This window comes from Corapipo altera, unplaced genomic scaffold (assembly GCF_003945725.1).
Source record: "Corapipo altera isolate COAL_440 unplaced genomic scaffold, ASM394572v1 45, whole genome shotgun sequence".
Classification (NCBI taxonomy): Eukaryota; Metazoa; Chordata; class Aves; order Passeriformes; family Pipridae; genus Corapipo; species Corapipo altera.
The window spans coordinates 9968260-9993642 of record NW_020884877.1 but is presented as its reverse complement, the minus strand read 5'-3'; the positions used below and the strand labels follow the sequence as shown (position 1 = coordinate 9993642).

Sequence of the window (25383 nt, the reverse complement as noted above, 5' to 3'; positions counted from 1 at the left end):
GTATCTGTCACATGCAAGAGATGTTCCGTGTTCACTGATTTTGGAAATACAGTAGCACTTAATCTGGTGCAACCCCTTAATGCCATTATTTTCATCCCTTGTGTTTGGGAAAAATGTATTGCTCCTATATATGTATATATAGATCACAATGGACTACATAACCTAATTATGAGTTTATATGTTTTCCAAAAGCAGTACAGAAATACTGATTTAATCTTGTCCCACGGTTTTAAGGAGTGAAGAGAAACATTGTTCCTGAAAACACTCTGACAGGTGTAATTAGACACTTCATCTCTTTTCCAGAGAAAGGAGACATTTTACACTCCCAGGTGGGTCAAAATGTAGCCTTCAATCACACAGTTAATATTAAGACACTATTATAAACTGTGAAACGGATTTACAGAGTTTTGATTTCATAAAACCATATAGTTATTTAGGTCTCAAGAAACCTTGGGAAAACCCAAAGTTCAACCTGTAGCATAAAGCAGAATCAGCACCAAATTTAACCAGGTTGTTCAAGGCTTTGTCTAGTTCAGTACTGAAAAGCTCCTTGGAGACAAACCTCACATTTTCACTGGGAAACCACACCAGTGCTTAAGTACACTTATGGAAATAATTTCTTCCTTATATCCAGTTAGAATATACTGTCCTCCAGTTCATGAACAGACATATTGGTAACTTTCCTTGGTACAGGCAGGCTGCTGTTAGGTGCTCCAAACTTGCCCATGATCTGAAACAGCTATTTGTTATCCTGTATCAGTATGGGCCATCCCTATGCCTGGAGGAGGCTGCCCTGGAAGACCTATCAGCTCTTCTGGGCTCTGTTACCTTCACAGCTGCCTTCCACTGCACTCAGCCAAAGACCTGTGGTGGAGGCTGATTTTTATGACATTACTTTTAGAGTTTTTCTCTGGTTTTGTTTTTTTGTTTCCTTTGGGTTTTGGTTTTGTTCTTTTTTTTTTTCTTTCCTGTTTTGTTTTTTTTTTTTTTTTTTTTCTTGTTGTTTTTTTTTGGTGTCGTTTAGTTTAGGGTTTTTTTGTAAGGTTTTTAGGGTTTTGTTTGGTTGGTTTGTTGGTTTTTTTAAGTCAAGAATTCTTTTCAGTTGGGAAAAAATTATGAGACATATCAGAGAAGTCAAAATGTATTTGACTGATAAATGCAAAACAAAATGTACTGCTAAAACGAATAGTCTTTTTTCTTGTTTAGTTGTGTGAATATATGATGTTTCTTTTGATATTCTCATTTTTACTGAAGGAATGAGAGCATAATCTATTTAGCATTGGCATAAAATAGACATTTTTATTTGACTGTTATCCTCTTTGGCCAGGTTTGTTTGCATGATAATTTCAAAGTGATTCGAGTCCTGAAATGCTGAAAATCATCCTGTTTTGTATGTGGCTCAGCTTTGCCTTTCTCTGCTTCCTGAAAATCTGGAAATGTGTTTTTGATAGAGAGAGGATCAGCTCCAAATCATAAAACAAAATACCCTTCAAACTTCAGGGAATTCAAGCTGCCAACCAGACTTCATTCCTGAGATTAGTAAATGTCAACACTCTTCCTTGGGCAGTGAAGTGGGGTGAAGGAAGAAGTGTTAAATAGGATGGGGAGCTGCCTTAATTACTTGAATATTTTTAAATTCTTTTTACTTAGTTCAGGAACACTTGGTTATTTCATATCCTGTGACACTGCTTAGCCTTCTAATCTGGTGCTTTGGTTAGATGGAGAGAAGCAAAAAGACAGCTGATGATGAAACAGCATGGATGTTATTACGTGACTACAAAAATGCCAGAAAGTTGTCCCATTTGCACTCATAATTTGTAAGTATCTAGAAATATAGAAATATGATTTGAGGCAGTGACTTCATCTAAAAAGAATTACCGGTTCAAATCATATTAGCATATGGCTGCTGAACATGGCTTGGAATTATGGGTTTACTTATCAGCATTAATTGGATTAAATTACCTGCTCTGAAATATAAGACCTTTGAGGAAAACAAAAAAACGCTTTTCCAGCTGGCTTTAGAAGTGTTCAGACAGGCTTTGTTTTAAAGCAGCATAAAGGTGAGTTTGAACACACTGAGTGTATGAAATGGTTGCCAGGGAGCGGTTAGAAGGGGCAGCGTTTGGTCTGGACAGGGCTTTTTGCTGTCAGACTTCTCAGGTGAAGAACAGAGCCCCAGCCGGGCTGTGACACTGTGGAGCAGTGACTGGGTCAGGTGCAGAGGAGGTGGGGAAAAGCCCCGTGAGATGGCTGGGACCCTGTGAGCCCCATCCACAAGCAAGGGAGAGCAGGGCAGGGCATCCAGTGAGAGAAACAAAGGAGCATGAGGACAGCTCAGGCACAGCACTTCAGGAAAGGGAGGATGCCCACAAATTCAGTTACCCATTGCCTAGAATAAGGGACACCGAGGTCCATGCATCAACGTTTGCAGTCCTCCCTATTTGCAATTACATGGAACCAGTAACTTGACTTTTCTAACTTGGATGTGCTTTTACATACAAACAATACCTTTTAAATATCCCCTGCATACCCCAGCAAATATTCTGCCTTTGTTTTGCTATTTTACTATGAGTCAAATCTTAAAATCTGTATTTGATGCTCATCTTTATTAGTGTGCTTCATCAGTGACCACCAGACTGCAATGTGATGTGGCTAGATACACTTTAAATCCAAGAGTATGATTGCTATAATTTAACTAAGTATTTTTATTTCCCCAAACAATTTTTTGCACTGTAAAAGTCTGATGCTTTGTGCATGAAATGTATCTTTTCAGGAGAGCCACCAACACTTTCTGTCATGCATGTTCGTATGTTACTGACAGGAAATTCTTTACCTGTTGATTCACGCTAACTTGTTTCATTGTGTAGTTGAGTACCTTATTTCATAATGCCACACTTAGGATCAGTTCATTCGGACAACCTGATGTTGTCAGAACATCTTGAGGCATATATATAAAGACACTGAGCCATGCACTTATTGGTCAGAGCAGGAAACCCTGTGAGTCTTTACTTCCAAGTGACACTGTGGCGTTAAATAACTGGCAGAGCTGAAGGCAGGATGCAGAATGGAGGTTAGGAAAAATCATAAAATAAGATTGATAGCTACTTGCTATGAGAAAGTCAATGGGCAATGCTCACTGATGTAATTTCCTTCCATTTACTACAATTTCCATATTTAATATTGCAATTAAACCACATAACAAAAAGTCTTCACTTCTACAAAAAAATACCATTCCATGAAGCTTCGTCATACTAACTTTATATCACATGCCTTCTTTTCTGTCCCTGACTTTCCCTTTCTCATCTTTGAAAATTATGCACTCTGGATCCTAGCAATTCCTGTCTGAAATACTGAAGAGTAGCTGACACAAGGGTGCTGTGAATTGTGCAAGAAATGGCTCTGTTAGTGCAGAGTAAACAACAGGAGACAAATTTGCCTTACAAACAAAATATAATTTGGAAACAAATGACCATTAACCTATAGTTAGCTGAAATCATATTTAAAGTGTTTGCCTTACTAAAGGGTGTTGCTAAAGAGAGGGTGCTAAGAGCTTGGTGGTAGCTGAGCACCAAAGTGCTTAATTGGAAATGGTTTCAATACTGCAGGGCACACTTACAAGAACTTTGGCTTGGGAGTGTTAATGTATTTGCTTGTTTTACATCTGAACAACAGTTTCCCAGGGAACCATGTACTGTCATTTGTGTGGAGAAAAAAGTGAGAGGAACCCAGAGTCTGTTAGAAGTGGAGCTGGCTGTTGTATAACCCCTTGTAAGATACCATATTCAGCTACTTGTAACTTTGTTGAACTGGAATGACTTATGTTGAAGTCTTTTTCAAGTGATAGAAATGGAAAAAATCTATCCCATACTTTAGAGTGGTGTGGACATAAACAGTGAAACGTAGGAACCTTCAGGTTAAATGGCACTGGCTCCCTGACTCTCAGACATACACCATCATCAATTCCTCTTACCCATAATTAGAGGCAATCTCGATCTTGCCCTGTATCCAGTAAGGATGTACACCTTTTTAAAAACTGTGCCCCTACAAGTGCTATAATTCATAGGGTGCACAGTGGGGTGTTTGACTGTCTACCAGTTGCTGTCTAAAGCAGCTAGGATGTAATTCTCCTCGTCACAGAGAGAAAGTGATACAAAAGGGAAGACTTTTTTCTGACAATTAGAAATAGTGAAAAGAACAATGTATGATCTTCAATGAAACCAAACTTTTTTTATGTTACAACAGTAATGACACCAAAAAAACCTAATTCAGGCTTATGTTTTGTTGAAATCATGTATTTGATTAACAGTTGTGTTGCTACTTTGTTTTTCAAAAACTAGGGGCTCAGAAGTTAATCTTGTGCATTTGTTCTTTAAATCTTTTGAATCTAACAACCCTTCATCTCCAGTCTGTCATCTCTGTCATTGTTTTAGCTTGATGTTACCCCTTTTTCCTGCTCGAATTCTTCTATCACAACAAGGCAGGGCTGAGAAGATGGGATTTGGCCCATTCATTGAGACCTGATTGCTTGTACTGAACATGAGACATGGAAAATTACTTTGTAGTTTGATTAATTTTCATAGAGTTTACTTCACTTGTTGGCTGAAACCAGTCAGTAGGTAATTCATAACTTTCCTCAAACCCTTTCACCCAGCCCTATGTGGTACTTGGAGGTCAGAAAAACACATTCCCTATGTAAGAAATGATCCAATCCTGTCATGGCTTTGGTGCCAGCAGTGTCCTCTCTGTCAGGTGCAATGCTCTCTTTGCATCAGGACAGCTCTGCAGGTGGTGGGCAGGCTGTGGGAAGGCACACTGGAGAACACCTCTGGTGCACACGGGAAGTTGGGATCATGCATGGTATCATATGCGAGCAATGACCTTCCTCAGATCACTCTCAGAAAGAGGCTCCAGATAAAATCTGGTAGAATAATTTCCAAGCACTTGCTTGAGGTGGGCAACACTAATCTGAACAAAGGTTACAAAGGAAAAAAGAGAAGCAAATACTGTTTTGAACCTATATTCAAGGAAGGGAACATTTCTGTTATAAATACACCATAGCATTATTTGAACTAAGAAATTTGTGTAAAGGGGAGTCAGTATGGGCATTTAACTTGCCATTATTTTGGTTTTCTGTTTCTTTCTTCCTTGACAAAACAAAACAAAAAAAACCCCCAAAAACCAGAAAACACAACTTTAATTGTGACTTTTATATTTTCAGGGATTAAGCATCTGAAGAGCCAGAGTGATTCAGTGTTTCCAGAAGAAGAAGAAGGAGTTGGTGAAAGGGAAGAGGAGTGGGGCCATTAACCAGGGCAGAGCTGTCTCGAGCCCCATCACAGAGAGTAACTGAACTGTGGGGCCGTGCGTGTGCCAGACCCTCCACCGCCTGCTCCATGTGCCTCTGGGGCTCCCTGGGAAGTGCCCTCAAATGGGCTTCACGGACACCTGCAGATGTGTCCTGTGACCCCTATACCTGAAGATAAAACAGTTATTTTGAAGTAATTTTTCTTTCATTTTCTATGACTTAGAAACGTAATCTGCAAATGTGTTAGCTACCTGACATCAGTACTGCCAGAGCTTAACTACTGTGTGTGAGCTGTACTCTAAGGCTTGTTGTAAATAAAACTGATTTAAAAGGTGCAAAATAAATAATACGTTAATTTCGACAAGACTGTCTATTGTACAGAGGGTTTGTCTAGCGTGCAGAGAAATGTTCATATAAAATGATCCTTTCAGTTAAGGGCAGTTTTTACCAATGTTGGTAGAGTTACTTGCAGTAATGTGGATAGAAAGAAGGTAACAAAGTAAGCAGAGGTGACTCTTTATCTGTAGAAGGATGCAAAGACACTCTTCTCTGTGTTCCCTGGACGCTTAAAGTGTTTTCTTGCTTTTGGTCCAAGGCTGCCTAGTCACAGGAGCCAAAATGATTTCCCTTTACAAGAGATCATTGTTGTCTGGAGGCATTAGAAAAGGTTTCACTTTGGGAGTCAGAGGTAACACAGGCATGTGGGAGCTGTGAGCAGGGTTCCATGCACCAGCTGAGCCATGGGAAATGCCGATATCCAACTTCATCACCTGCACCAAGTACAGTTACAGCCTTCTCTGCCTGAGTTTGTCACAATTTCATTCAGTAAGTGACAGCATATCAAGCAGCAGAAATTTAACTTGTGTCTGAGCCCTAGGTTTATGGTTGAAGTCTGTCATGGTTCATACCAACCTTTTCATTTGTTAGACTGTGCAAACTCTATGATATAAAATGAAATAAGGTGGAGAAGGAAAAACATGTTTTGTCAAAGTGTCACCTAACAGATTATTTCCATTTTTTATCAATGGCAAATTTTTTAATGAATTCACTGTCGTTTTGTATTAACTGTTTGCCTTTGATACAAAGTTTTACCCTCAGTTTAACTTTCCCCTGCTTTAAGTCTCTTTTAAAGGGTTGAGCTAGCAAAAAAAAAAAAAAAAAGATGACTTATATGAAAACACAGAGCCTTTTGTCTATGTCTTGCATGGTGATTTCACTTTTAATTTGAGGTCTTCCACAAAGACCTGCTGAGAACAGGATCTGTCAACAAGTGTTCCTTTATATTTGAGAGTCATCTTTTTCTCTCCATCTGTATCTCTGTATCTATCATCTTTGGTTCCATTTTCAGTAGAAACATTGCAAGCAGGATCCATGACTCCAGCTCAGCAAGGGTATGCAAGAAAGACTAAAAGAAGGACTCTTCAGTTATACAGAAGCAGCTATGGGACTTAGAGGACTGGGAGCTTTTTATGTCACGAACAACAAAAAGATGGAAATGACCCTTCAGAAACTGTTTGAATGGTCCCAAGTTAGGACTGTAACAGCAGCAAGAAGAGCTGGGCTCCAGTCCCAGCTTTGCCATGGCTTTGCTTTTGTTCAGCACCAGGCTTTTCACATAATTGCTCATTGCCACAGTACTCCCAAGTTGTGAATCAGTCATTGGTGTTTAACCTCACACCCTCTCTCTATGTTGCTAGCTAATAAAGCACTTTGGATATTAATGGCTTTTTACTGGTTATTAGTACCCACAGGCTCCAGATGAGAACTCTCTAGGACCTATGGGCAAATGAAAACATATACATGATTTATAACAGTTGATACCAGGAAAAGGTACTGAACACTTTGGAATCTCAGCATTTCAAAGGCAACACACAAAAAACCTGATAAAAGCTTGGAGAATTCATCACTGAACACCCTGTTTCAGGATGAGTGTTGGACCTGAGTATGATTACACTTTAAAAATAATAGGGAAAAAAATCCAACCAGATTTAGTTTGAACTGGATCTGAGTGTTTCCAGAATTATAACTGCAACAATGCGAGGACAACAATTCTGTTTTGCAGAATTTGTGATCTGGATGAATCATCACAGTCCAATAAGAGTGTCAGATAGCCATGCCAATATTTAGATACATCTCTAAATCCAAATCTTATCATCTCCCCATGTCTAATAATTCCACCTTTGTTTTATCATATTAAAAGCCCATTTCTTTCTCTCTTTATTTACACAAGTTTATGCAAGATGCATATCTGAGTATAGGAACTCATTTCTGGCAAAGGGCAGGACTTGTTGCAGAGATTTTATTATGGATCCACCCTGACATCATTTGCTGGTAGGACCTCATCTAACAACAAAGTCAAGATGCTCATATTTTTTATACATCCGCCATTTGTAGCTCAAAACAGAAATTCTGTTTGTCTAATCTTCCACGTGTGAGGCATACAGAAAGTGGAGTTATAGGAAAAGAATCTGTAAAATAACAGAGCCCAGAAAAAAAGTGCTTGTCATGAAGCAGAGTTGAAATACTGCAGTGTATTGACATTGAGCCCTGCGGCAGAAATGTTTGGGTGTGTGGATATCAGAGAGGAAGGTCAGGAAAAGCAGTCTGTTTACTAAACCAAGTCTTTGCTGCATTTTTGTGCAGCCACTGACATTTAAGAACAGCAGCCTTAGGTAGAGAGCCTCCCATATGCTTTGGCATGTAACTGAAAGCTCTGGTTGTCTCACAGCATAGTGAACTCCTCATAGGTGCACTCCACGATGTAGATTTCTTTGTGGGAGTCTATGGTCAATCATTGTCCAATGTGTTTATGTCACCAAGCACAGACTAAAACAAACACAAAAATCCATTAATGTCGTCTTTTCTTTTAGTGTAAACAAATCAACAGGGGAATGACAAAAAAGTTAGTAAACACCAAGTGTCTCAAAGAAAATGCCAATATGAAAACATCCTAAAGAAAAACTGCGTTGATATGTTCCCTATTTGAGCTGTCTCCTCTCACAACACCTGCTTCTTCTGGGGAGTTCTACAGGTTTGGTGGAAGCAAGATTTTTACTGAGGAGTTGTATTAATTTGTTTCCCATAAACAGGCTGATGGAAAAAGAGAGCAGAAAAAGGCTTTCCAGGCAAGTAATGAACATAGTTCTTTCTTAAAGAGCAACTCCGATTTGTATCTTTTCCCCGTCCATGTTCTTACATTTACCACTTTTCTCTCCTATGGTATGTTTGCTGTTGTTCTGGCTTTCAAGATATTGCAGGAAATGTTACTTGCAGAATTGAAAGAAAGCTGTTGCCTCAGACTGATCTCAGTCTGTTCCTGGTATCCCTTAACTCACTAATGCAGAGTGGTTTAGAGGTGTTTCATTATTATGTTTTACAGCCTTATTTCTTATGCTACACTCATTATTCCATTACAGGTTCTTCACTCCAGAGAGATTTACCAAGACATTGTGCTAATAAGTTATCTGGAAAAATTACGATTCGACTTTCAGGATGGTATATGTTGTTTATCCTCCAGGTGCAAAAACAGATAATACTTAAATAGATATTAAGATTCAAGATTTAAAACTCCTTTCTGAAGCATAATTTCCACTGAACTCAAAGGAATTTTTCTTGAGAAAGACCTCAGGTTTGGGCCAACAACATACCTTCCTTTGGTGAAATACAATGTTTAGTGTACAGGAAAATTTTTATTATCCTGCTATCAGTTTAATTACTGAATTTCTTTCCTTTTTTTTTTTAATATTGCTGTGAATTCTGCTAAAATCTTCAAGGACTAACGCAGTTTCTTCTCATAAAGTCATCAGTTCTCCTCAGTAATGTAAACTGAAAAATCACCATTAGTTCTTGTACTGTTGGTGTTATTTAACCAAAACTGTTACAGCCAACACTACTGTTCTTACTCCGAGGTGGTGTTGCAAGCAGAGGTTCTGTTGCCTGTGCTTGGGCCAGGGACTACCACAGTGCCCAGGATCCAGGCAATCAGTAAGGAAGGGACTTCCAGTTCATCTGCACTTCCTCTAACAGAATATGATGCTGGGGACCAGGCAAGTGGTGGCTTTTGCTCTTTAAAAAAAAAAAAAAAAAAAAAAAAGGCGTTTATTTTATTCCAGAAGGTAAATTATTGGGTGGCTGTCACAGCTCTCTCCAGAGCTGACCTGGGTATGCTGCAGTGCTGTGGGTAGCTGCGGAGGGACCTTAGCAGGGCTTCTGCAGGTCTGCTTTTGTTTAAGCCTAGCAGCTGGCACTGTACAACAAAATGGCCCTTGCTCAGTGCAGGGTTCCCCTCACCATATTTTTTCCCTTGAGACATGTTTGGTTTATGAGGGACCTTATTCCTGTAGTACATAAGGCATTGTCTCTCCTCTAACCCTGGGGAGACAATGTGAGGGACATGCTGTCCCTCAAGACCCTCTTTCTCCCAATCCTATTGCATCCATGTTGCTGCTTAGGCCCACAGATGTTCTTTCTTTTCTTTCTTTGTTTTCTCTTCAGCTCAGTGCAATATCGAGCTCCAGAAAGAACCTCAGTTGTTCTATTGATTACATCTAACCTTTTCATGCACAGCATTATACTTGGTAACAAAGTGGATGCTAAATGCTTCCTATGCTTTGGAATATTCTCTCCTTTCTCCTCCAGTGAGGAAAGCAGCACTTTGAGCAAATCTCCAGCAAAACATTTTGCACCCTCTACTAAACCTCAGGCCACTTGGTAAGATGCTACTAATCTCCAGTTACATCAAGGTGGGCTGATGGAGTTTATACAATTTCAGTGCCTATATTCTGCTACATATTTTTTGTTTTGTTTTATTTCTTAAATAATCTTGGGTTTTTAGGGCAGAAAAATTATTTTGTATTACTGTCAAGACAAACTCTTTCAATTTTGTAATAACTCATTTGCCTAGTATATACTGACCCTTAGTGGTAAGCTGAGATTTTAATTGCATTGCCAAGTTCCTTAATTTTGCTTCTCTCTTTGGCCCAACTGTTCAGAAAATGGCAGGAATATTTGCTGTGCATCAGGATAGTCTATCTATGTAAATAGCCCACAATGTCTTCAACAGACATTAACAGGCATGTGAAAATAATGATGACAGGTGTTATTAGCTCTTCTGAAGGGAGGGCTGTGGGAAGCAGGAGTGTCGAAAGGTTATTCCAAAATGCAAAACAAAAACCTTGTCATTGAGAAGCAATACTCTCCACATAATGAGAAACAAATAAGAACTCAGTATCTGGCACTAACGAACACCTCAAGCTAACTGTGGAATGGGTATTAATTAGGTTTCCAAAATAGCATCTTTCTGAAAAGCAGCTGAGGTGTAATATTGCTCCTTATTAATCAAAGCAATGGGACAATGTGAACCCTGCAAAAAATAAATGGTTTGCAGATGGCTGTGTGCATCTTTAATAATGACAGAAGAACACAAGTTACAGCTTTAAATGCCAGGGAGCCTTTCTGCATCTTCTCCTTTTCAGAGAGTGATATTTGCAGTTTTCAAGGCAGTGAGGAAAGTGTGTTGGTTTCTTATTACATTTTCCCTGCAGCATAAATTCTGTTGATGTGCTTCCCTAATCATGCTAATTATACTGCCATATGTTGCTCTCATCTTTCTTTTTCTCTCCTAATGGGACATAGATTCTCTCTTTTGAATATGTCATTTGTTTATTACATTTATCAAGGGTTTTAACATTATATGGGACTTTTAATTGCTTTTTTAAACACTCAGCAGATTGAATATTAAAAACAGACATGAAGGTCAATTATAAATAATATTTAAATTGCTCATGACATTTTTATTCTCTAATTTTGCTGGAAATATCAACTCTGTAGCCATGCTCCTGTACCTACAATTTACTTGAGAACACACATGTCCTTCAGAACTATTCTGGCTGCAGTCACAATTTTATCTACCCCAAACCACCTTGTGCTTAGCAAAATAGGGGTCTTTCCCAGACGGGAATGCTAAAATAAAGATGCATTATGCATCATATTAAACACTTGACACAAATATGTTGCCATTAATTTCAGTTGTGAACTACTGAAATACCCCAAGCGATATAGGTGAGTGTTCATTTCTGACTGGTAAGAAAAATACAATTCTCTCTCAAAGCTGAGCAGTTTCAAAAAACCAGGAAGAATAATTTCAATGAATGAATTTAATATGGCCTAAAGTTGAGTAGTGTTTTGTGCAGAGATATTAGAACCCCAGAGTACCCTCCACTGCAGAAAACAATCAGTAAACCAGTTGAATACAAAGCAAGAGACAACCAAATACTATTCAACGACCAAATAACTTCTGGTATGACACTATCTCTCCTGGATTTCACGGAAATGCACCATAGGTGAATTCAACCCTTTGGCTCACTGAATTTGGATTGAGATAATCACATCAGGCTTTATATAAATAATAGCAAATACTTTCGTATTACTTGATGTTTGTTCATGGTATTATTATACAAGTTCCAAAGTCCTTCTTGCAGGTTCAGGAGTGTTGATTGTAAGTCCTATATGGTTATGAGACAGCTTTATAACTACAGCCCAAATAAAAATGAAACAACATCTATTCTGCTTAACTGGTCCATCTTAAAGTCAAGATTGTATCTACCATTTTGATTTAGAACACCTTATTTAGGTATAATTTTATACTACTTCAGGTTTGTAATAATGACCTATACGGGATGTTGCAAATGCATAAAACTCATCTGCTTTAAAGTTCATATACTATGTAATGTGTCAGAAAATCTTATTTGGTTAAGATATTATCTATAAACTCATCTAATGTAAAGTTCTGTAACAATTCAACTTTGCAGCAAAGTTAAGCCCAAAATAGTTAAAATCCCATTTTTTAATAAGAGATTTTTCCCATTTATAACTCCATGGTTATGACTTGCTTCTTTATTCTCCAGGGAATACTTAGACATTCACAGTTTGATAAAACTTCTGAATGTTTGCCCTGGGACATGGAAAAGGAGTCTCTGGAGACCCATTAAATACTTAAATGACCAGGAAAGGAAAATTATTCCACGGAAGTAGCCTAAATGTTTGCATAGTGTTTGACAGAGAATGCTCTCTTTAGTCATAGTGTTAAATGCCATTTCCACTAATTTTTCCATACCATTTTTCAAGGATGTGATTTTTCAAAACATGATGCACTCCCCTCTCAGACAAACCTGTGTTTGCTAAACTACTGTACACACAAATCTCTTTAAGCTGCTGTTGAAGAATGTTAGTCATACTTACATTTTCATCTTTCTCATATAATAACTCTGTTAAAGATATCCATTTTAGATGCTTACTACTAGTGATCTTGATTTGTTAATTTCAAATCATTTGGGTCACGGTAGTGGCTTGTTTGACTTCTGGCATCTCTGCAACAGAAGAAAGTCCTTTGTGCATGTGCTGGAAAAAAGGAACTGCAAAGAATGAGATATAAAGTAGTTGTCTTGATTTATTCCCATCATGTACCTAGTCAGGATTTGATACATGTTTGAATTGATGGAATTCTTTCTATTTATTTCCAGTCAGAGTAGGAAGGGACTCTGTTTAATCCCAGTTACACTTGTAAGGTAAAATATAGGCAGGTATCTTCCCCAGAAATGCCAAGGCAGTGGAAGGGATTCAAAGGGTTTATTTCGGAGGCAAACACATTAAAACTTACAAACTTCTTGGCACTGCAAGACAGCTCCAGGCCTCAGAGGAAAAGGCAAACCTCCCATTCGCTCACAGGCTTTATCATTGTTGGCCCCCCCGACTCTCCCTGGACGACAGCAGCCCTGTAGCATTTCTGTAAATGTTATCTCTCTCCTCTCACATATCAGAGAGAGAACTTCTCTTGGTATGAAGGGTGGGGAGAAAGCATTGAAAATGCCTTTGAGAGAGAGCTACCTTTCAGGCAGAAAGCCTTCCTAAGCAAAAACTCTATCTCCTAGTAACAAAATCTTCTAGAAAAAAAAGGGCATTTTATACTCACAACACTGAACTTGGATTATAAAATTTACACCAGGTCATGGAGGTGCCACTGAAAGTCATACTCTTCCTGATGACCTGTTGCTAACAAGAACAGTCTCAGTGGTTCCTTCAATTTCAACCTACAGTAAGATTTTTTTTTGTGTGCAAAAAATGTACTATTGGTTATGTTTTTCTTTATGCGAGGGCTGTTTTAGCCATAAAGGCTAAGAATTCAAGACTTGCTTAAAGGTACTGTTTTCAAGTGTGCTATGAGGATGCAAATGATTTTGTATGGCAAACTGATACAGTTACAGAAAAAGTGTGGAGTCCCAAGCGGGTAAAAGGGTTGGAAACAGCTATATGTGCTCTGACACTTCTCAAAGACAATCTTACACAAATGAGCAAACATGCTTCAGGAAAGCAAATTTGTCACTAACACTCAGGAGCTTCACAATCCTTGCCCTCAAATCAAATTTATTTGGGAATATCATCATAGGAAATATGGACATATATAGCAGAATAAAACACACAGTTGTAGATTGCCGTGTTGAAAATTAAATTAAAAAAATACTGGCTAGATCATAACCTATAACAATATTACATAATATATCTCTCAGATATCTCAAGATAAAAATGCAAAATAAAACTCTTGAGGACTCATCTATAGCTACAGCTCCTCAGTGTGCTCAGTGCAGGGTACATGCCCATAATGTTGTGGGAGAGATGCATATACAAACACCATTTCTTATGGCCCCATGCAGTGTTTTGGTAAAGCAGCCTTACAGGTTTCAGAGATAAACAACCGCTCAGGGAGAGGCTCTCTCAAGAAACCTTTCTGCCATCCAAACACAAATTTTACCCCACGTCAAAGCCTTAAGTAACACATGTTGGCTGTATCAGTCTTCTCCACCAAAGAAAATTTCTCCTCATCCAAACAACACACCAAGCTTTGGGTCATGGTCAGGTAAAAACTTGCTAAGAATAAAGGAAGGAAGGAAGAAAGAAAGAGAATCAGCTGGTATTAACGAAAAACTAAGCACTCTTTTTGTATTTCAGTAGCATCTACCACAGTGATTAAAACTGAATGCAAATGAGCAAATAGGATTATTTATACAAAAATCACACTTCCAAATTAATGAATGAATTCTGCAGGCAATGTCTGGCTCCTGTGAGAGTAGGAGCTCCTTCCAGCTTCTGCAGTGGGAGATCTTGGGGCCAGTTGTGACAACAGGACACTGAGAGCCCCACAGGATGTTTCAAGCTCTCTGCAGAATCTGTTATATTTTCTGCTTGTATTTCTAGGTGAAAATTTTTGCAGAGTAATAAATCACAATGGGATAGAGACACAGGAAAAAAGTCAAGTTCAACTATGATAAAAGTCTGGAATTGAAAATACAATATAAAGATTGTTCCAGACTTTCGGTCTCAGTGAATCATAAATTACAATGTTGAAAACCAGTCAGTAACAAACAAATACCTAACTAACCTAGTTTTTAAAGATAGCAGTTTTCTCTTGTTCTTTTCAAATTTGATGGGAACTGCAGATACTCAACTTCTCTGAAATAAGGTCCCAAGTTCTTCAATCTTAATGAAAAAGATTTTCCACTGCCACAGCATATGGCAACTTACAATTAGAAATGTCTGATATGACCATTATGCTTCTTCTCTTGTCATAAGGACAATAAGAAGCCATAAGATGGTTTACATTTTATTACAAAGGAAAAAAAAAGAGTCCAACATTCCGAAAAAGGATGCAAAGGTGCACAGAGTGGTCCAGGCTACTAATAATTTGCTCAAACACTAGCAGAGAATATATAAATTCTTAACTCTTAGCAAAAAATATTGATTGCATTATAACATATATGATACAATTTCATTTGTTAACATTTCATTCATTAACTTCACTGTACAGAAATTTGTCCATGCTAAATACAAGCCCTGGACCAGATACACAAAACAATTTAAATGCATTTTTTACATCCTATATGCACAAACATTTCTTAAGTTAAGACTATGCATACTACTTATGCATAGCAGGCATATGGCTTACATATTCAATGACAGGAATCCCACCTTTTGGCATGCTCTTATCCCACGGCTCAGAGTTTACACTGTTCCCAGCTCAATTTTGATTGCTCCGCTGTCAGAAAAGAGACAGTCAATAGGTATGAACATGCAAGGGTCCCTCTGTCCAGGGTGATTGTTTTACAACTCCTTCTTCAATTGGGACAAAGCGTGCCCTTTTTGAAGTTGAACCTGATGCCTGTTGAGCTCTTCTCAGACCCCTGAAACAGCAGATGAATGACACGTGGATCTCAGTCACCCTCTGCACAGAGAGGAGTGCCACTGCCCCATGAGTCCTCTTCAGAGCAGACCATGGCTGATTATAAAGACTTTTTGGTCAGTGAGATAATAACCACAGGGTCCAAAAATGAGAGCTGGGAGAGCGGCAACCTGAGCCACCCAAGAGCCTACAACTTGAAGGGGAGCCTAGAAGTTTCCTGGCAGGTTCCAGCACAGGGAAATGAGGTTGGCTGCAGTCACACAGGACACCCAGACAAATCTGGAGGAGTCATGTGCAGCTTGAGGGAAGTGGAGATGAAAATGGAGTTTCTTTCTGGGCTCCTTCTGAGGCTTCTTGCAAAGGTGACTGCCCATGTGCTCTGTTTTTGCCACCCCTCAGAAAGAAACAAACACTGGCAAAGATTTTGCAGGATGCATGTTGTTGACTTTGCATGCAAGATAAATCATAATATAAGGCCTCAGTGTCACCTTCCAATTCTGTCTGAGAGGCAACACACTATTTTGCTGAAGTGAAGCAATTTTCATGTATTCCTGTTGCTGTCTCTTCTACCCTATAAAACAATAAGCACCAGCTTCATGGTAGGGTTGACAACATTGTTGATGTCTTCCAAAATACTCAGATATTTCAAATACTTCTTTGCTCAACACCAGTTCTGCCCATATGGCAGCCACCACAGTGGAGAAAAATCATCATCTATGCAGGCTGGTCAGTGTAACTCTACAACTTCTCTGTACAGTCTACATACATTTATTTCCAGATATTTTAAGGAAACTAACAAGTAAGACTTTGTGTTGCATGCAGCATGATTGCATGAACAAGTATTTAGAAACACATTTCATTTTGACTTTCCATTTTCACTGGATGCCAGCAGCAGTGACATGTAACAGCAATCCCAGGCAGATGATAAATGTCGTGTTTTCACATATCTCATGGTTAACTGGAAATGTTTGATGCCAGTGATGCAACAAAGCAAGGTCCAACTTTGGCTGAAAAAATTATTTTGGCTACTTTAAGAAAGCAGAATAGAAGAGGAAATAGCAACAACAAATACAACTGAAATCTTGCAAGTTGTTAAGTGCCTTGAGTTACCAGCTCAGTTTTACATTTTACACTTTTGAACATTTTGTCCATTCACTTTCCACAGAAACAGGATGATCCAAGAACAAGTTGACAGATAACAGCCACTGAGAGCACGAGGTAGGAACAGCTAGAGTGCTTCTTTTCTCCTGCAAGAGAGGTTAAATGAAAGTTCATAAACAATAAATTTTTGATACTACAATTTCAGTATTTCATAGGATGGTTTATTGCATGATCATTCTGTCTGACATTAAGGATTGAGAAATGTAAAAGTACGGTTTTTCTCTTCTTTATATTGAGTGGGTTTATACCTCATAGAAAGTGGGGTATATTGTGTCCCCATTTCAAAATTTTCTAATAAAACCACAACTGAGATGGAACAAAGAGGTTAATAATAGCGCTAAACAAGCCTTTATGGTGTAAAACTCCCCCCATTATAAGCAAGAAATGACCAAGTTACCTGTCCTGCCTGAAATGTCAGAAGCTTTTAAGAAATAGAAAATCTAGTTTTGTATCAGTGCTTCTTTCTGCTCCGTGGCTTTTACCATATCTTCTGGCTTCTTACAGTGTTTAGGCTCACCTGGAAGATAAACAAATGTGACTTGAAACCTGAGTGAGGAAGTTAACCAAGAGAATCTGCACAGCTGCAGACAGACAGAATCTTGTTCTTTAAGATGTTTTTAAGGTTAAAATGAGGTTTCTATCACTGCTTTCTTTAATTGTTTTCTCAGTACAGTAAGCATCAGAGTGAACCAACTAATCATGGTTTTTCTATGAGGCAAAAGACAGAACGAAATCAATAGATCACATCATGAAAAAAACATGAGTGTTAATAAAGTGGGTTTGGTTTTGGTTTATTTTTTTCTTCTGCCTTACTGAAAGTCAAAATTCACCCTCTGTAGAGAAGTGCTGTTTAATTCCTCTTTTAACATAGACTTTCAAATCAGAGTAAGCTGAGATAATGGAAGATGCAGTGTCAAGTTCTAAGAAATCAATTCATTCAATGAAATTGGAGGAATGACACAGAGCAACACAAGCAGCTTTCAAACTAAGTGATACAACACAAATTTCGAACCAACAATCATAATATTAAACTGTTGCTTAGACTATTCCTTCAGTAACTTTGAATGAACACAACTGAGGAAATTACACACTGAGATGATAGGCATGGGGACAGTGTAGCAAACTTACAGTGTTATTTACTAATTATATGCAGTAATTTCTCAATTTTATCCAGTTAATCCAAGTGATCCCACAAGACAGTAGGAACATTGAACTGAAAATGTAAAAAAGGAAGAGCATAGAAGTCTCAAAACTTGAAAAGATGAACTGGGAGAAGCATAAAATTTATAAAAATAAAAATAGAGAGGGGAATATTTTTGAAAGCCAGAAAACAAAGGTACAAGTAGCCAAAGAGAAAGTAGATGATGCGTGATCTGAAAGGGAAATTGAAAGCTGATGGTGAGTTGAAGTTGAAGAAGAGGCTGAGAGTTTAGGAGAGAATAAGAGAGGAAACTCCAGAGAACAAGAATGAGAAAAGAAGAAAATTAATACCTATGAATCTACCATGGCTTCACTGTAAACAAGTAAGAATTGCTACTGATTTTACCCTTGTTTCATTGCCTTGAATGGTGGTAGAGTTGGTGCTGTCTACACTGTAATGCAGCCACCAGCAGATGGGCCATATCCCCCCAAGCAGCATCCTACACCATCCCCCTTATTTTACATAAATCTAGTGTAGGTGAAATACAGACAACCAATATTCCAAAGACTTTTAGAAGTCTCAAAATTAGACTAACATGAATTAGAACCATATCTTTCAGCCTATGGTTGTTTTTGAAGGGATTTACTAAAATTTTATTATCATTATCCATAAAAACAAAAAAAGGGGGGAAGAAGTATGAAAGTAAAATCTATTGATCTAAATATTTAAATTTTATACTTATTGTAGAGTAGTTTTTGGAGTGGGATAGAAGTGGTTTGGGGAGGCCTTAAAACAAAATCTTTGTACATTTAAATTTCATAAAACTTAACATTAACTTTTAAGATATATAGCTTTCTTCCTGTTAGTTCATCAGATTTTTTGTGTGATAAAATCTGCCCTTTAAATGGTTGCTAATGGCTGTTTTCTTATAAACCCCATTCTTTTTATAAACACATTTGCTTTTTTAATCTAACCTTCCCTCCATCCTTATCCCATGCATGAACACAGATACCTTCCCTCAGTACCAGGATCCTGTTGTCCTGTTGAGCCATGCACTGTGCCCAAGGAATGCTCACTTATCAAGGCAGCACAGCAACCTGTGCCCGCTCTGCACAGCTGCAAAGGGTTCCACCCTCGGCTGAGCCCCACGGAGCCACCGCGGCACTGAACGGTCAGTAAGTATTTGCATGGCACGGATGATGAGCTGATGCCACCTGCATTCCCATAAATCAAACTGGCATGTTGTTGGTGTGGATCTGTCCACTGCTATTTAACCTGGTTACTCTCCAGAGGCTCTCAGTTACTGCCTGCTGGTGACGTCGAATGTTTCACACGCTTGATGTGACCGGGCAGTCCTCTGCTGTCATATAGAGTGAAATTACTGGTAATCTGTTTTCTCACAGATTTATTTTCTCCCTTGCATTTTGATATTAAGGATTAGTGTGGCTATCACTACAAGTGAGAAGTTAAAATTGTGCCAATTAGCATTTATAAATCATTGAAATGTGGAGTCATTTAATTAAACATAAGCAGTTTTTAAAATTAATGTTCTAATTAATAAATCACTCAAGAGAAAAAGAAAATTATCTCTTAAACCCCACCTTATAATAGTTTCACTTAATCTTGTACCATTCAATTAAATGAAAATGGGATGATGGAAAGGACAAAGGTATTGTGGAGAAAAACAACATTCAGTCACAACTGCAGTGCTTCTTACAGTGACCCTCTGGTTCTCCCTTTGCACTGACCAGAACCCAGGGCAGAGCTATTCCTAATTACTACTAATCTACAAGACTACACCTTAAAAGAGATGTGATACAAGGTGAGTAAAACAGTCCCTTTTTAATTTTTTTAAATGGGGAATGCCCTAATTATATATATCCAAACATTCATTGACAGTGCCCAAGAACGCAGACACATCATTTTCCCATGTTCCCCAGCTCTGTTATAATTGAATCACTTATTCACAAAAAACTTAACTGAATTTTCTGTGTCTTATAAAAGACAGAGCAATGACAGATAAAATATGAAATTTTGACATGAATAACCATGTTTCTTTTTCTCTTCCTTCCTATCTCGTTCTCCCAGTCCCAGCACTCACAGGTGCTCACTTCTCCACCCCAGGAGTCAGTAAGTGCTCTGGACATCACTTTAACATTTTACCCCCCCCCCCCCCCATCCTCAGTACAGAAAGTACACAGGTAGAAGAGTCTAGCATGGAGAGTGCCAATAATGTCCTGATAGATGTACAGCGTCTCTTAGAATACTCAAATAACTCTAATTTGTGAAACAGACTAAAAATGTAAGGTCACATGTATGCTACCTTCTGCTTGTTTGAAGTGACATTCCATTGAAAATGTCTGACCTTGGTTAAAAGAGTCCTGTCTAGATCCACTGGCCACCAGCAAGAGTGAAAAGTGGGGGTGCTACCCATGCTATATGTCCCCTCTGCGCTGAGTGCTACTGCATCATGCACAACACACTCACCCTTGACCATCTCAAACATAGTTTATACTGAAAAAAGGAGGGGTGAGTGAGAAAACAAAGGCTGCTCTGCTGTTTGAGGCTATGAGACTTCTACATACACTGCAGTAACAAAACCTCTTCAATAACACTAAGTACCTACATTTAGACAACCACACTGACGGCTTAATGGCTTCCCTCCACTTAGAATGATACTGAAGCATTTTACCACTGTGAAAGAGAAATTGAAACGTTTTAGCCTGACTTTTCCCTTTGGTATGGAATATTGTCAACTATTCCAATACTAAATGCCTGCATAGACTTTCTTTTCTGTTGTCTCTTACATGATGGCACAGTTTCTGCAGCTGCTGAAAGCCAATATTAATTTAATACTATCTCAAAGAGCTAGGACCTGGATCTCACCATGAGTTTGTAGAAAGTCTGGCTGCTTCAGGCCAGTGTCAGTAATGTGACTCACATCAGCATTGTGACACATTACAGCTGTTCTATTTTGCTGTGTAACCTATATTTGTAGTGTTCTTTCAGTATATTTTGCATCACTCTGATAAAACAGAAATCCCGTGTAGCATAAACTATCTTCAAATAGGTAAATTTGATCTTAAATATTATGTACTTCATGGTGGAATATCGAAAAGGTCAGAGAGTATTGAATTCTGACATTAATATGCTACAGAAACAAGGCAAAACATTCATCAAGCTCTCCATTTACCTAGATATTTATCTATGCTGGAAAAGGAACACAAATAATCATTGAAGGAGACAGATGAGAGCAAATTCAGCATGCCACAGTGACCAGATGTTCTGCATAAAATGACAACTAAAAATGCCTTCAAATATCAGGTTAAAAACAACACCTAATCAATACCCTGATTCTGTGTAATTCTATGTAATTCTACTAAAAATTTGTGGTAATGTAAATCAGAAATCCAGTTTCATCTAGTGGTTTTCTGACTTGAGGGACTATGAATTACATATGAGGGGATACCTGAAAGGTTCATGAGACTAAAAGAAATGGAAACTTGCTTTCTGTAGGCTTAGGCTGTCTAACCAGGGATGCACATTTCTACTGGAAACACTTTAATGATTCACAGGTCTAAATATGGGAAAAGTCTCTGTTCTAGAACACACGATCCAAATACTTTGGAATGCATAAATTCTCTGAATTTACCATGACAACAGCATTTTGCCAATATAATCTCTCATGATAACACCAAGAATGAATGATTACATCTGTTCACAAACTGTATCAGATGAACAGTTTTCAAACTAATTTGAAGACCTCTTCAGAAAAGGATTTTACAACTGCTGGACGTGTGTTCAATCAATGGCATGAGCAGTAGCCTCTACTTTTTACACATTTTCACCAGCAGGAAAGCTTTACAAGCACAGCTTGTAAAGGACTTGACATAGATGGTTAGTTTCATTGAAGAAACCTGCATTTCTGTACTAAAACTTTGGGTGGCAATCAGCAGCAATGTGTGCTGCCAAACCTACAAGATGTGCAGATGTAAGTTGGGGGATCCCAGTAAGGGAGCATTGGCTCATTGCTCAGCCTCTGCAGTTGCCTAAAGAATAACAAAGAATACTTCTCTTACGATGTGATTAATCTTGATGCAGTTATGTCTCCTGCTATAAGTCCCTGTTTCCTGCTGAGCAATGTCCTCTGTGTATGTGCCCTGACTTTTAGTTCAGGACCTTACCAATACTATTTTTCTTCACAAAATAGTTAAATTAAACTCTTATTTCTGTTTCATTATTAATCTGAACTCTTTTTGAATATTGCCCTCTCCAGTGAATGAACATCCTTGGATTGGTGTTATTTATGTTAATAAATCTTTTTCACTATCTTCAAGCAAAAAAAAATTCCAAATTATAGTTGCATTTGGAAATATACTATTAAAATTTAATTCTTCTTATCCTTTTCATAAATTTTGCAGTTTGAAGTTTTAAAATACAAGGCATTGTGTAGAAAATTCCCTGCATTAGAAAACAAATGAAATTAGCATGTTCTAAGATAAGAAATTTCTGTTCTCATTGGAGGGGTGGAATGTAAAGATTGACAAGGTAACAGGGTGAACTAATTGCATGCTGAGTTGTATCTGATCTCTCAAATAGCATTTTTGTTGGTCAGCCATCTAAAGACCCACAAGGACAGCTATACTACCACTGCCTTCTGCAGAGTCTGCAGTTTTCCCGACTGTCTTCCTCATCCAGGATGTGAAGAACTTTCCTAAGGCACTTTAATTTCAATTTGGGCTTTAATACAAAAACTAGTGTAAAAAATACATGTCAAAAGATAAAAATGTCAGTTATTAGACAGCTTCAAATGCTGTGAAAATAATTTTAGTGTAAATATTTTGATATAGGACCCTAAATTAACCATCTGTTATTTCTGATGGAAAAGAACTGCCAACAATAAAATCATGGAGCCCTGGAATACGGAACTCTAGAATAAGTGGGTGTTATCCATAAAAAGCGTTTAGGAGAAACATACCAAGTCATATACTCATGTCTAAGCTAAGCCTTACAAGCACTTCAGTGTTGCTGCTCAGACAATGCCATACTTCTGGCACAATATTGCAAGTCTTACTGTCATAAAAGCATTAATGAGATTAGCATTTTAATGAAAAGTCAGGAATAGAAGTGTCATTATATGTCTTGTCTTATAAACCTGATATCTCAGAGCTTATTACAACTATAAGCAAACTCAGAAAATAAAATGAAGATGCACAGTGTCTTTCTCTTCCTTTAATAACATCTATTCCTATTGCTTGGGCATCTTTTTCTTGATACTGTATTGCAATCACCAGATACTAAACAGAGTCATCTTACGATAATATACTTACACACTAAAAACATATTCTGACATTTTAGGGATTTTCTGGCTGCTCTGCTTGTCCTGCAGCTACAGTCAGGAGACTGATCCTCCTGATTAAGAGAATGACACAGTCCCATGACTACTACAGTTAGCAAATTCCATCTACCTTAACTCTGAGATTCACGTTTAGTACAAAGGATGTGGTTTGCAACATAGCAATCATATTAGGTGCCTAAACTAAGGGGAGTATATTTTAATAACATAATTACCTATTCAAAGAGAAAATGTTTGGATAGCTCTATTTTGAAAGTTTACCTTATTCTCCAGTAGCAAAGGGCTATTTAATTGCAAATATGCATCTTTAAATTACTCCAAAATCATTCTTCCGATTCAACTAAAGTACATTATGTAAAAACTTTTCCAGTGGATACTAAACAGCTGATATCAAGAAGTTGATATTTGTTTATAAGAAACAGTTTCTTGATGGTTTTAGGACGCTCATACTTTTACACATGCCCAAAGAAACTGTCTTATGCTGGTGGTTTGTACAACACCTTATTTCAATATTTTACATTACTGTTGATGTTTGACAGGGAGATACCAGACACTGCTGCAGCTTCGCCCTGGGCAACTTCATTAGACTGGCTGGTGCTGTGTGAGGAAGCATTACCATTCAGTGGGTCTGTATTCTGTGTTTCTTGCTGGGCATCGGTGAGATCTTTCTGGTTCGGATCAGAGTTAGTGCATTTTTCTGAGTTGGATTCATCACTCAGAGGAGTGTCGAAAGAGACTACTTGTAGGACGATGGGTCTGGGAGGACAGGTTGTACCATCACTTCCCTGACTACTCTCATTTTGTATCCTTGTTGTCTCTTCCTGTAACTGTGCATCTGTGGAATTTCTGCTTTGGTCTTTTTCCTGTTCATCAACATTTTTCACAAGTTCTTCTACAAAGAGGGAACAAAATAGGTGAATTAGATAAGAAGGATATGCCACAGTTTTTTGATTTCAGAGTAGTGACAGATAGAGCTGCACATGGGAACACTGTGAACATGAGGGCATGCCCACTGCTGTGTTTAATACGGCTCAGATTCTGCTTCCGCTTGCACTACTGCAACTGAACCATAGTTGTCCTCTTTCTGGTTTGATGTACTTCTTTTTTTGGCTATAATACAGAGCAAGGAGCATCATCAGACACACGGTAACCTGAAGGATGGAAGCAGGAGGACCCCATGCTGCAGGCATGTCCCCCTGCAGGAGTGTTTACCACTACAGGACTAGGAAGTGTAGAGCTCATCAGTTCTGCAAGAGAGAGAGGGCATGGAGGGGAGCACCTTGCTCAGAATGCAGCATGCATCAGAATTGAAGGGAAGCCCTGAAGGAAATGGGCCTGTCAGCCTGAAAAAGTCCAAAGCATCAGCTCATACAGAGCTTCAGCTGGAACAAGTTATAGGGGGTTACACGTGCTATCCAGTACTGCTACCATTACGCCTAATGGGGGAAATTGCACTGCAGGGGACAGCAGCAACCCAAAAAAATAATGTTTGTGGAAGGCTCTACTCCTTGCTGTATTGCAGAGATTTAGAGAACAAAAAAATGAAATGGCCCAGAGTAAAAGGAGACAGAACAGAACAGAACAGAACAGAGAGGTACAAGGAGTAACTAGAAGATGAAAAAACCCCAGAGAATGGAAAACTTGTGATAGCAGGTGAAGAGTCCAACAAAAAAAAAATGTACCATCTTCATGGAGGGTCTATTTCTCTTGCTATTATAACCTGTATTTCATAAATTTAGATTTTAAAATCTGTATACTCCTATAGAATATACCAAACACTATCAATTTAAAAAATGAAAGCAATTGCAGTTTGAACAACACTTGCACAAAGCAGCTGCATGATATTGCATAAAATTTCTAACTTGGATGTGCACACTGTATTAAGAAAGGAAATCAAGCATTGGGATACTTATTGAGTTCAACTGGCAGCTCCCAGAAACTCTGATTTTGAGTGACCAGTCCAAATCCAGACCAGAAGTGATTGCACATGACAACTCAAAGATAGTCCAAACTGTAAGCATATTTTTACCACATCAGTATTTGGCACCACCTCACTTTTCTGAATCCAGAGAAAAGTTCCCCCTGAATTCAGAGAAAAGTTCTGTGAAACAGGATGGAAGGGAACACCTCCAAACCTGAACTGATGCACAGAAGCACAGAATAGCTAAATAATTTCTTTCTTTTGTCAG

The 25383-nt window shown here is 38.3% G+C and overlaps 2 protein-coding genes across 2 annotated transcripts in view; one reads left to right on the top strand and one right to left on the bottom strand.

Moving 5' to 3' along the window:
* PPP1R1C (protein phosphatase 1 regulatory inhibitor subunit 1C) overlaps positions 1 to 5666 on the top strand; it is a 50690-nt gene extending 45024 nt beyond the window's left edge. Inside the window, 1 exon segment of the mRNA XM_027637509.1 lies at positions 5219 to 5666. Within this exon segment, the coding sequence (XP_027493310.1) occupies positions 5219 to 5307 (89 nt within the window). The 3' untranslated portion in view covers positions 5308 to 5666.
* Positions 5667 to 13709: 8043 nt separating this feature from the next.
* Positions 13710 to 25383, bottom strand: part of PDE1A (phosphodiesterase 1A) — a 151518-nt gene continuing 139844 nt past the window's right edge. Inside the window, 3 exon segments of the mRNA XM_027636943.1 lie at positions 13710 to 16783; positions 17095 to 17214; positions 23742 to 24086. Coding sequence (XP_027492744.1) covers positions 17138 to 17214; positions 23742 to 24086 — 422 coding nt within the window. The 3' untranslated portion in view covers positions 13710 to 16783; positions 17095 to 17137.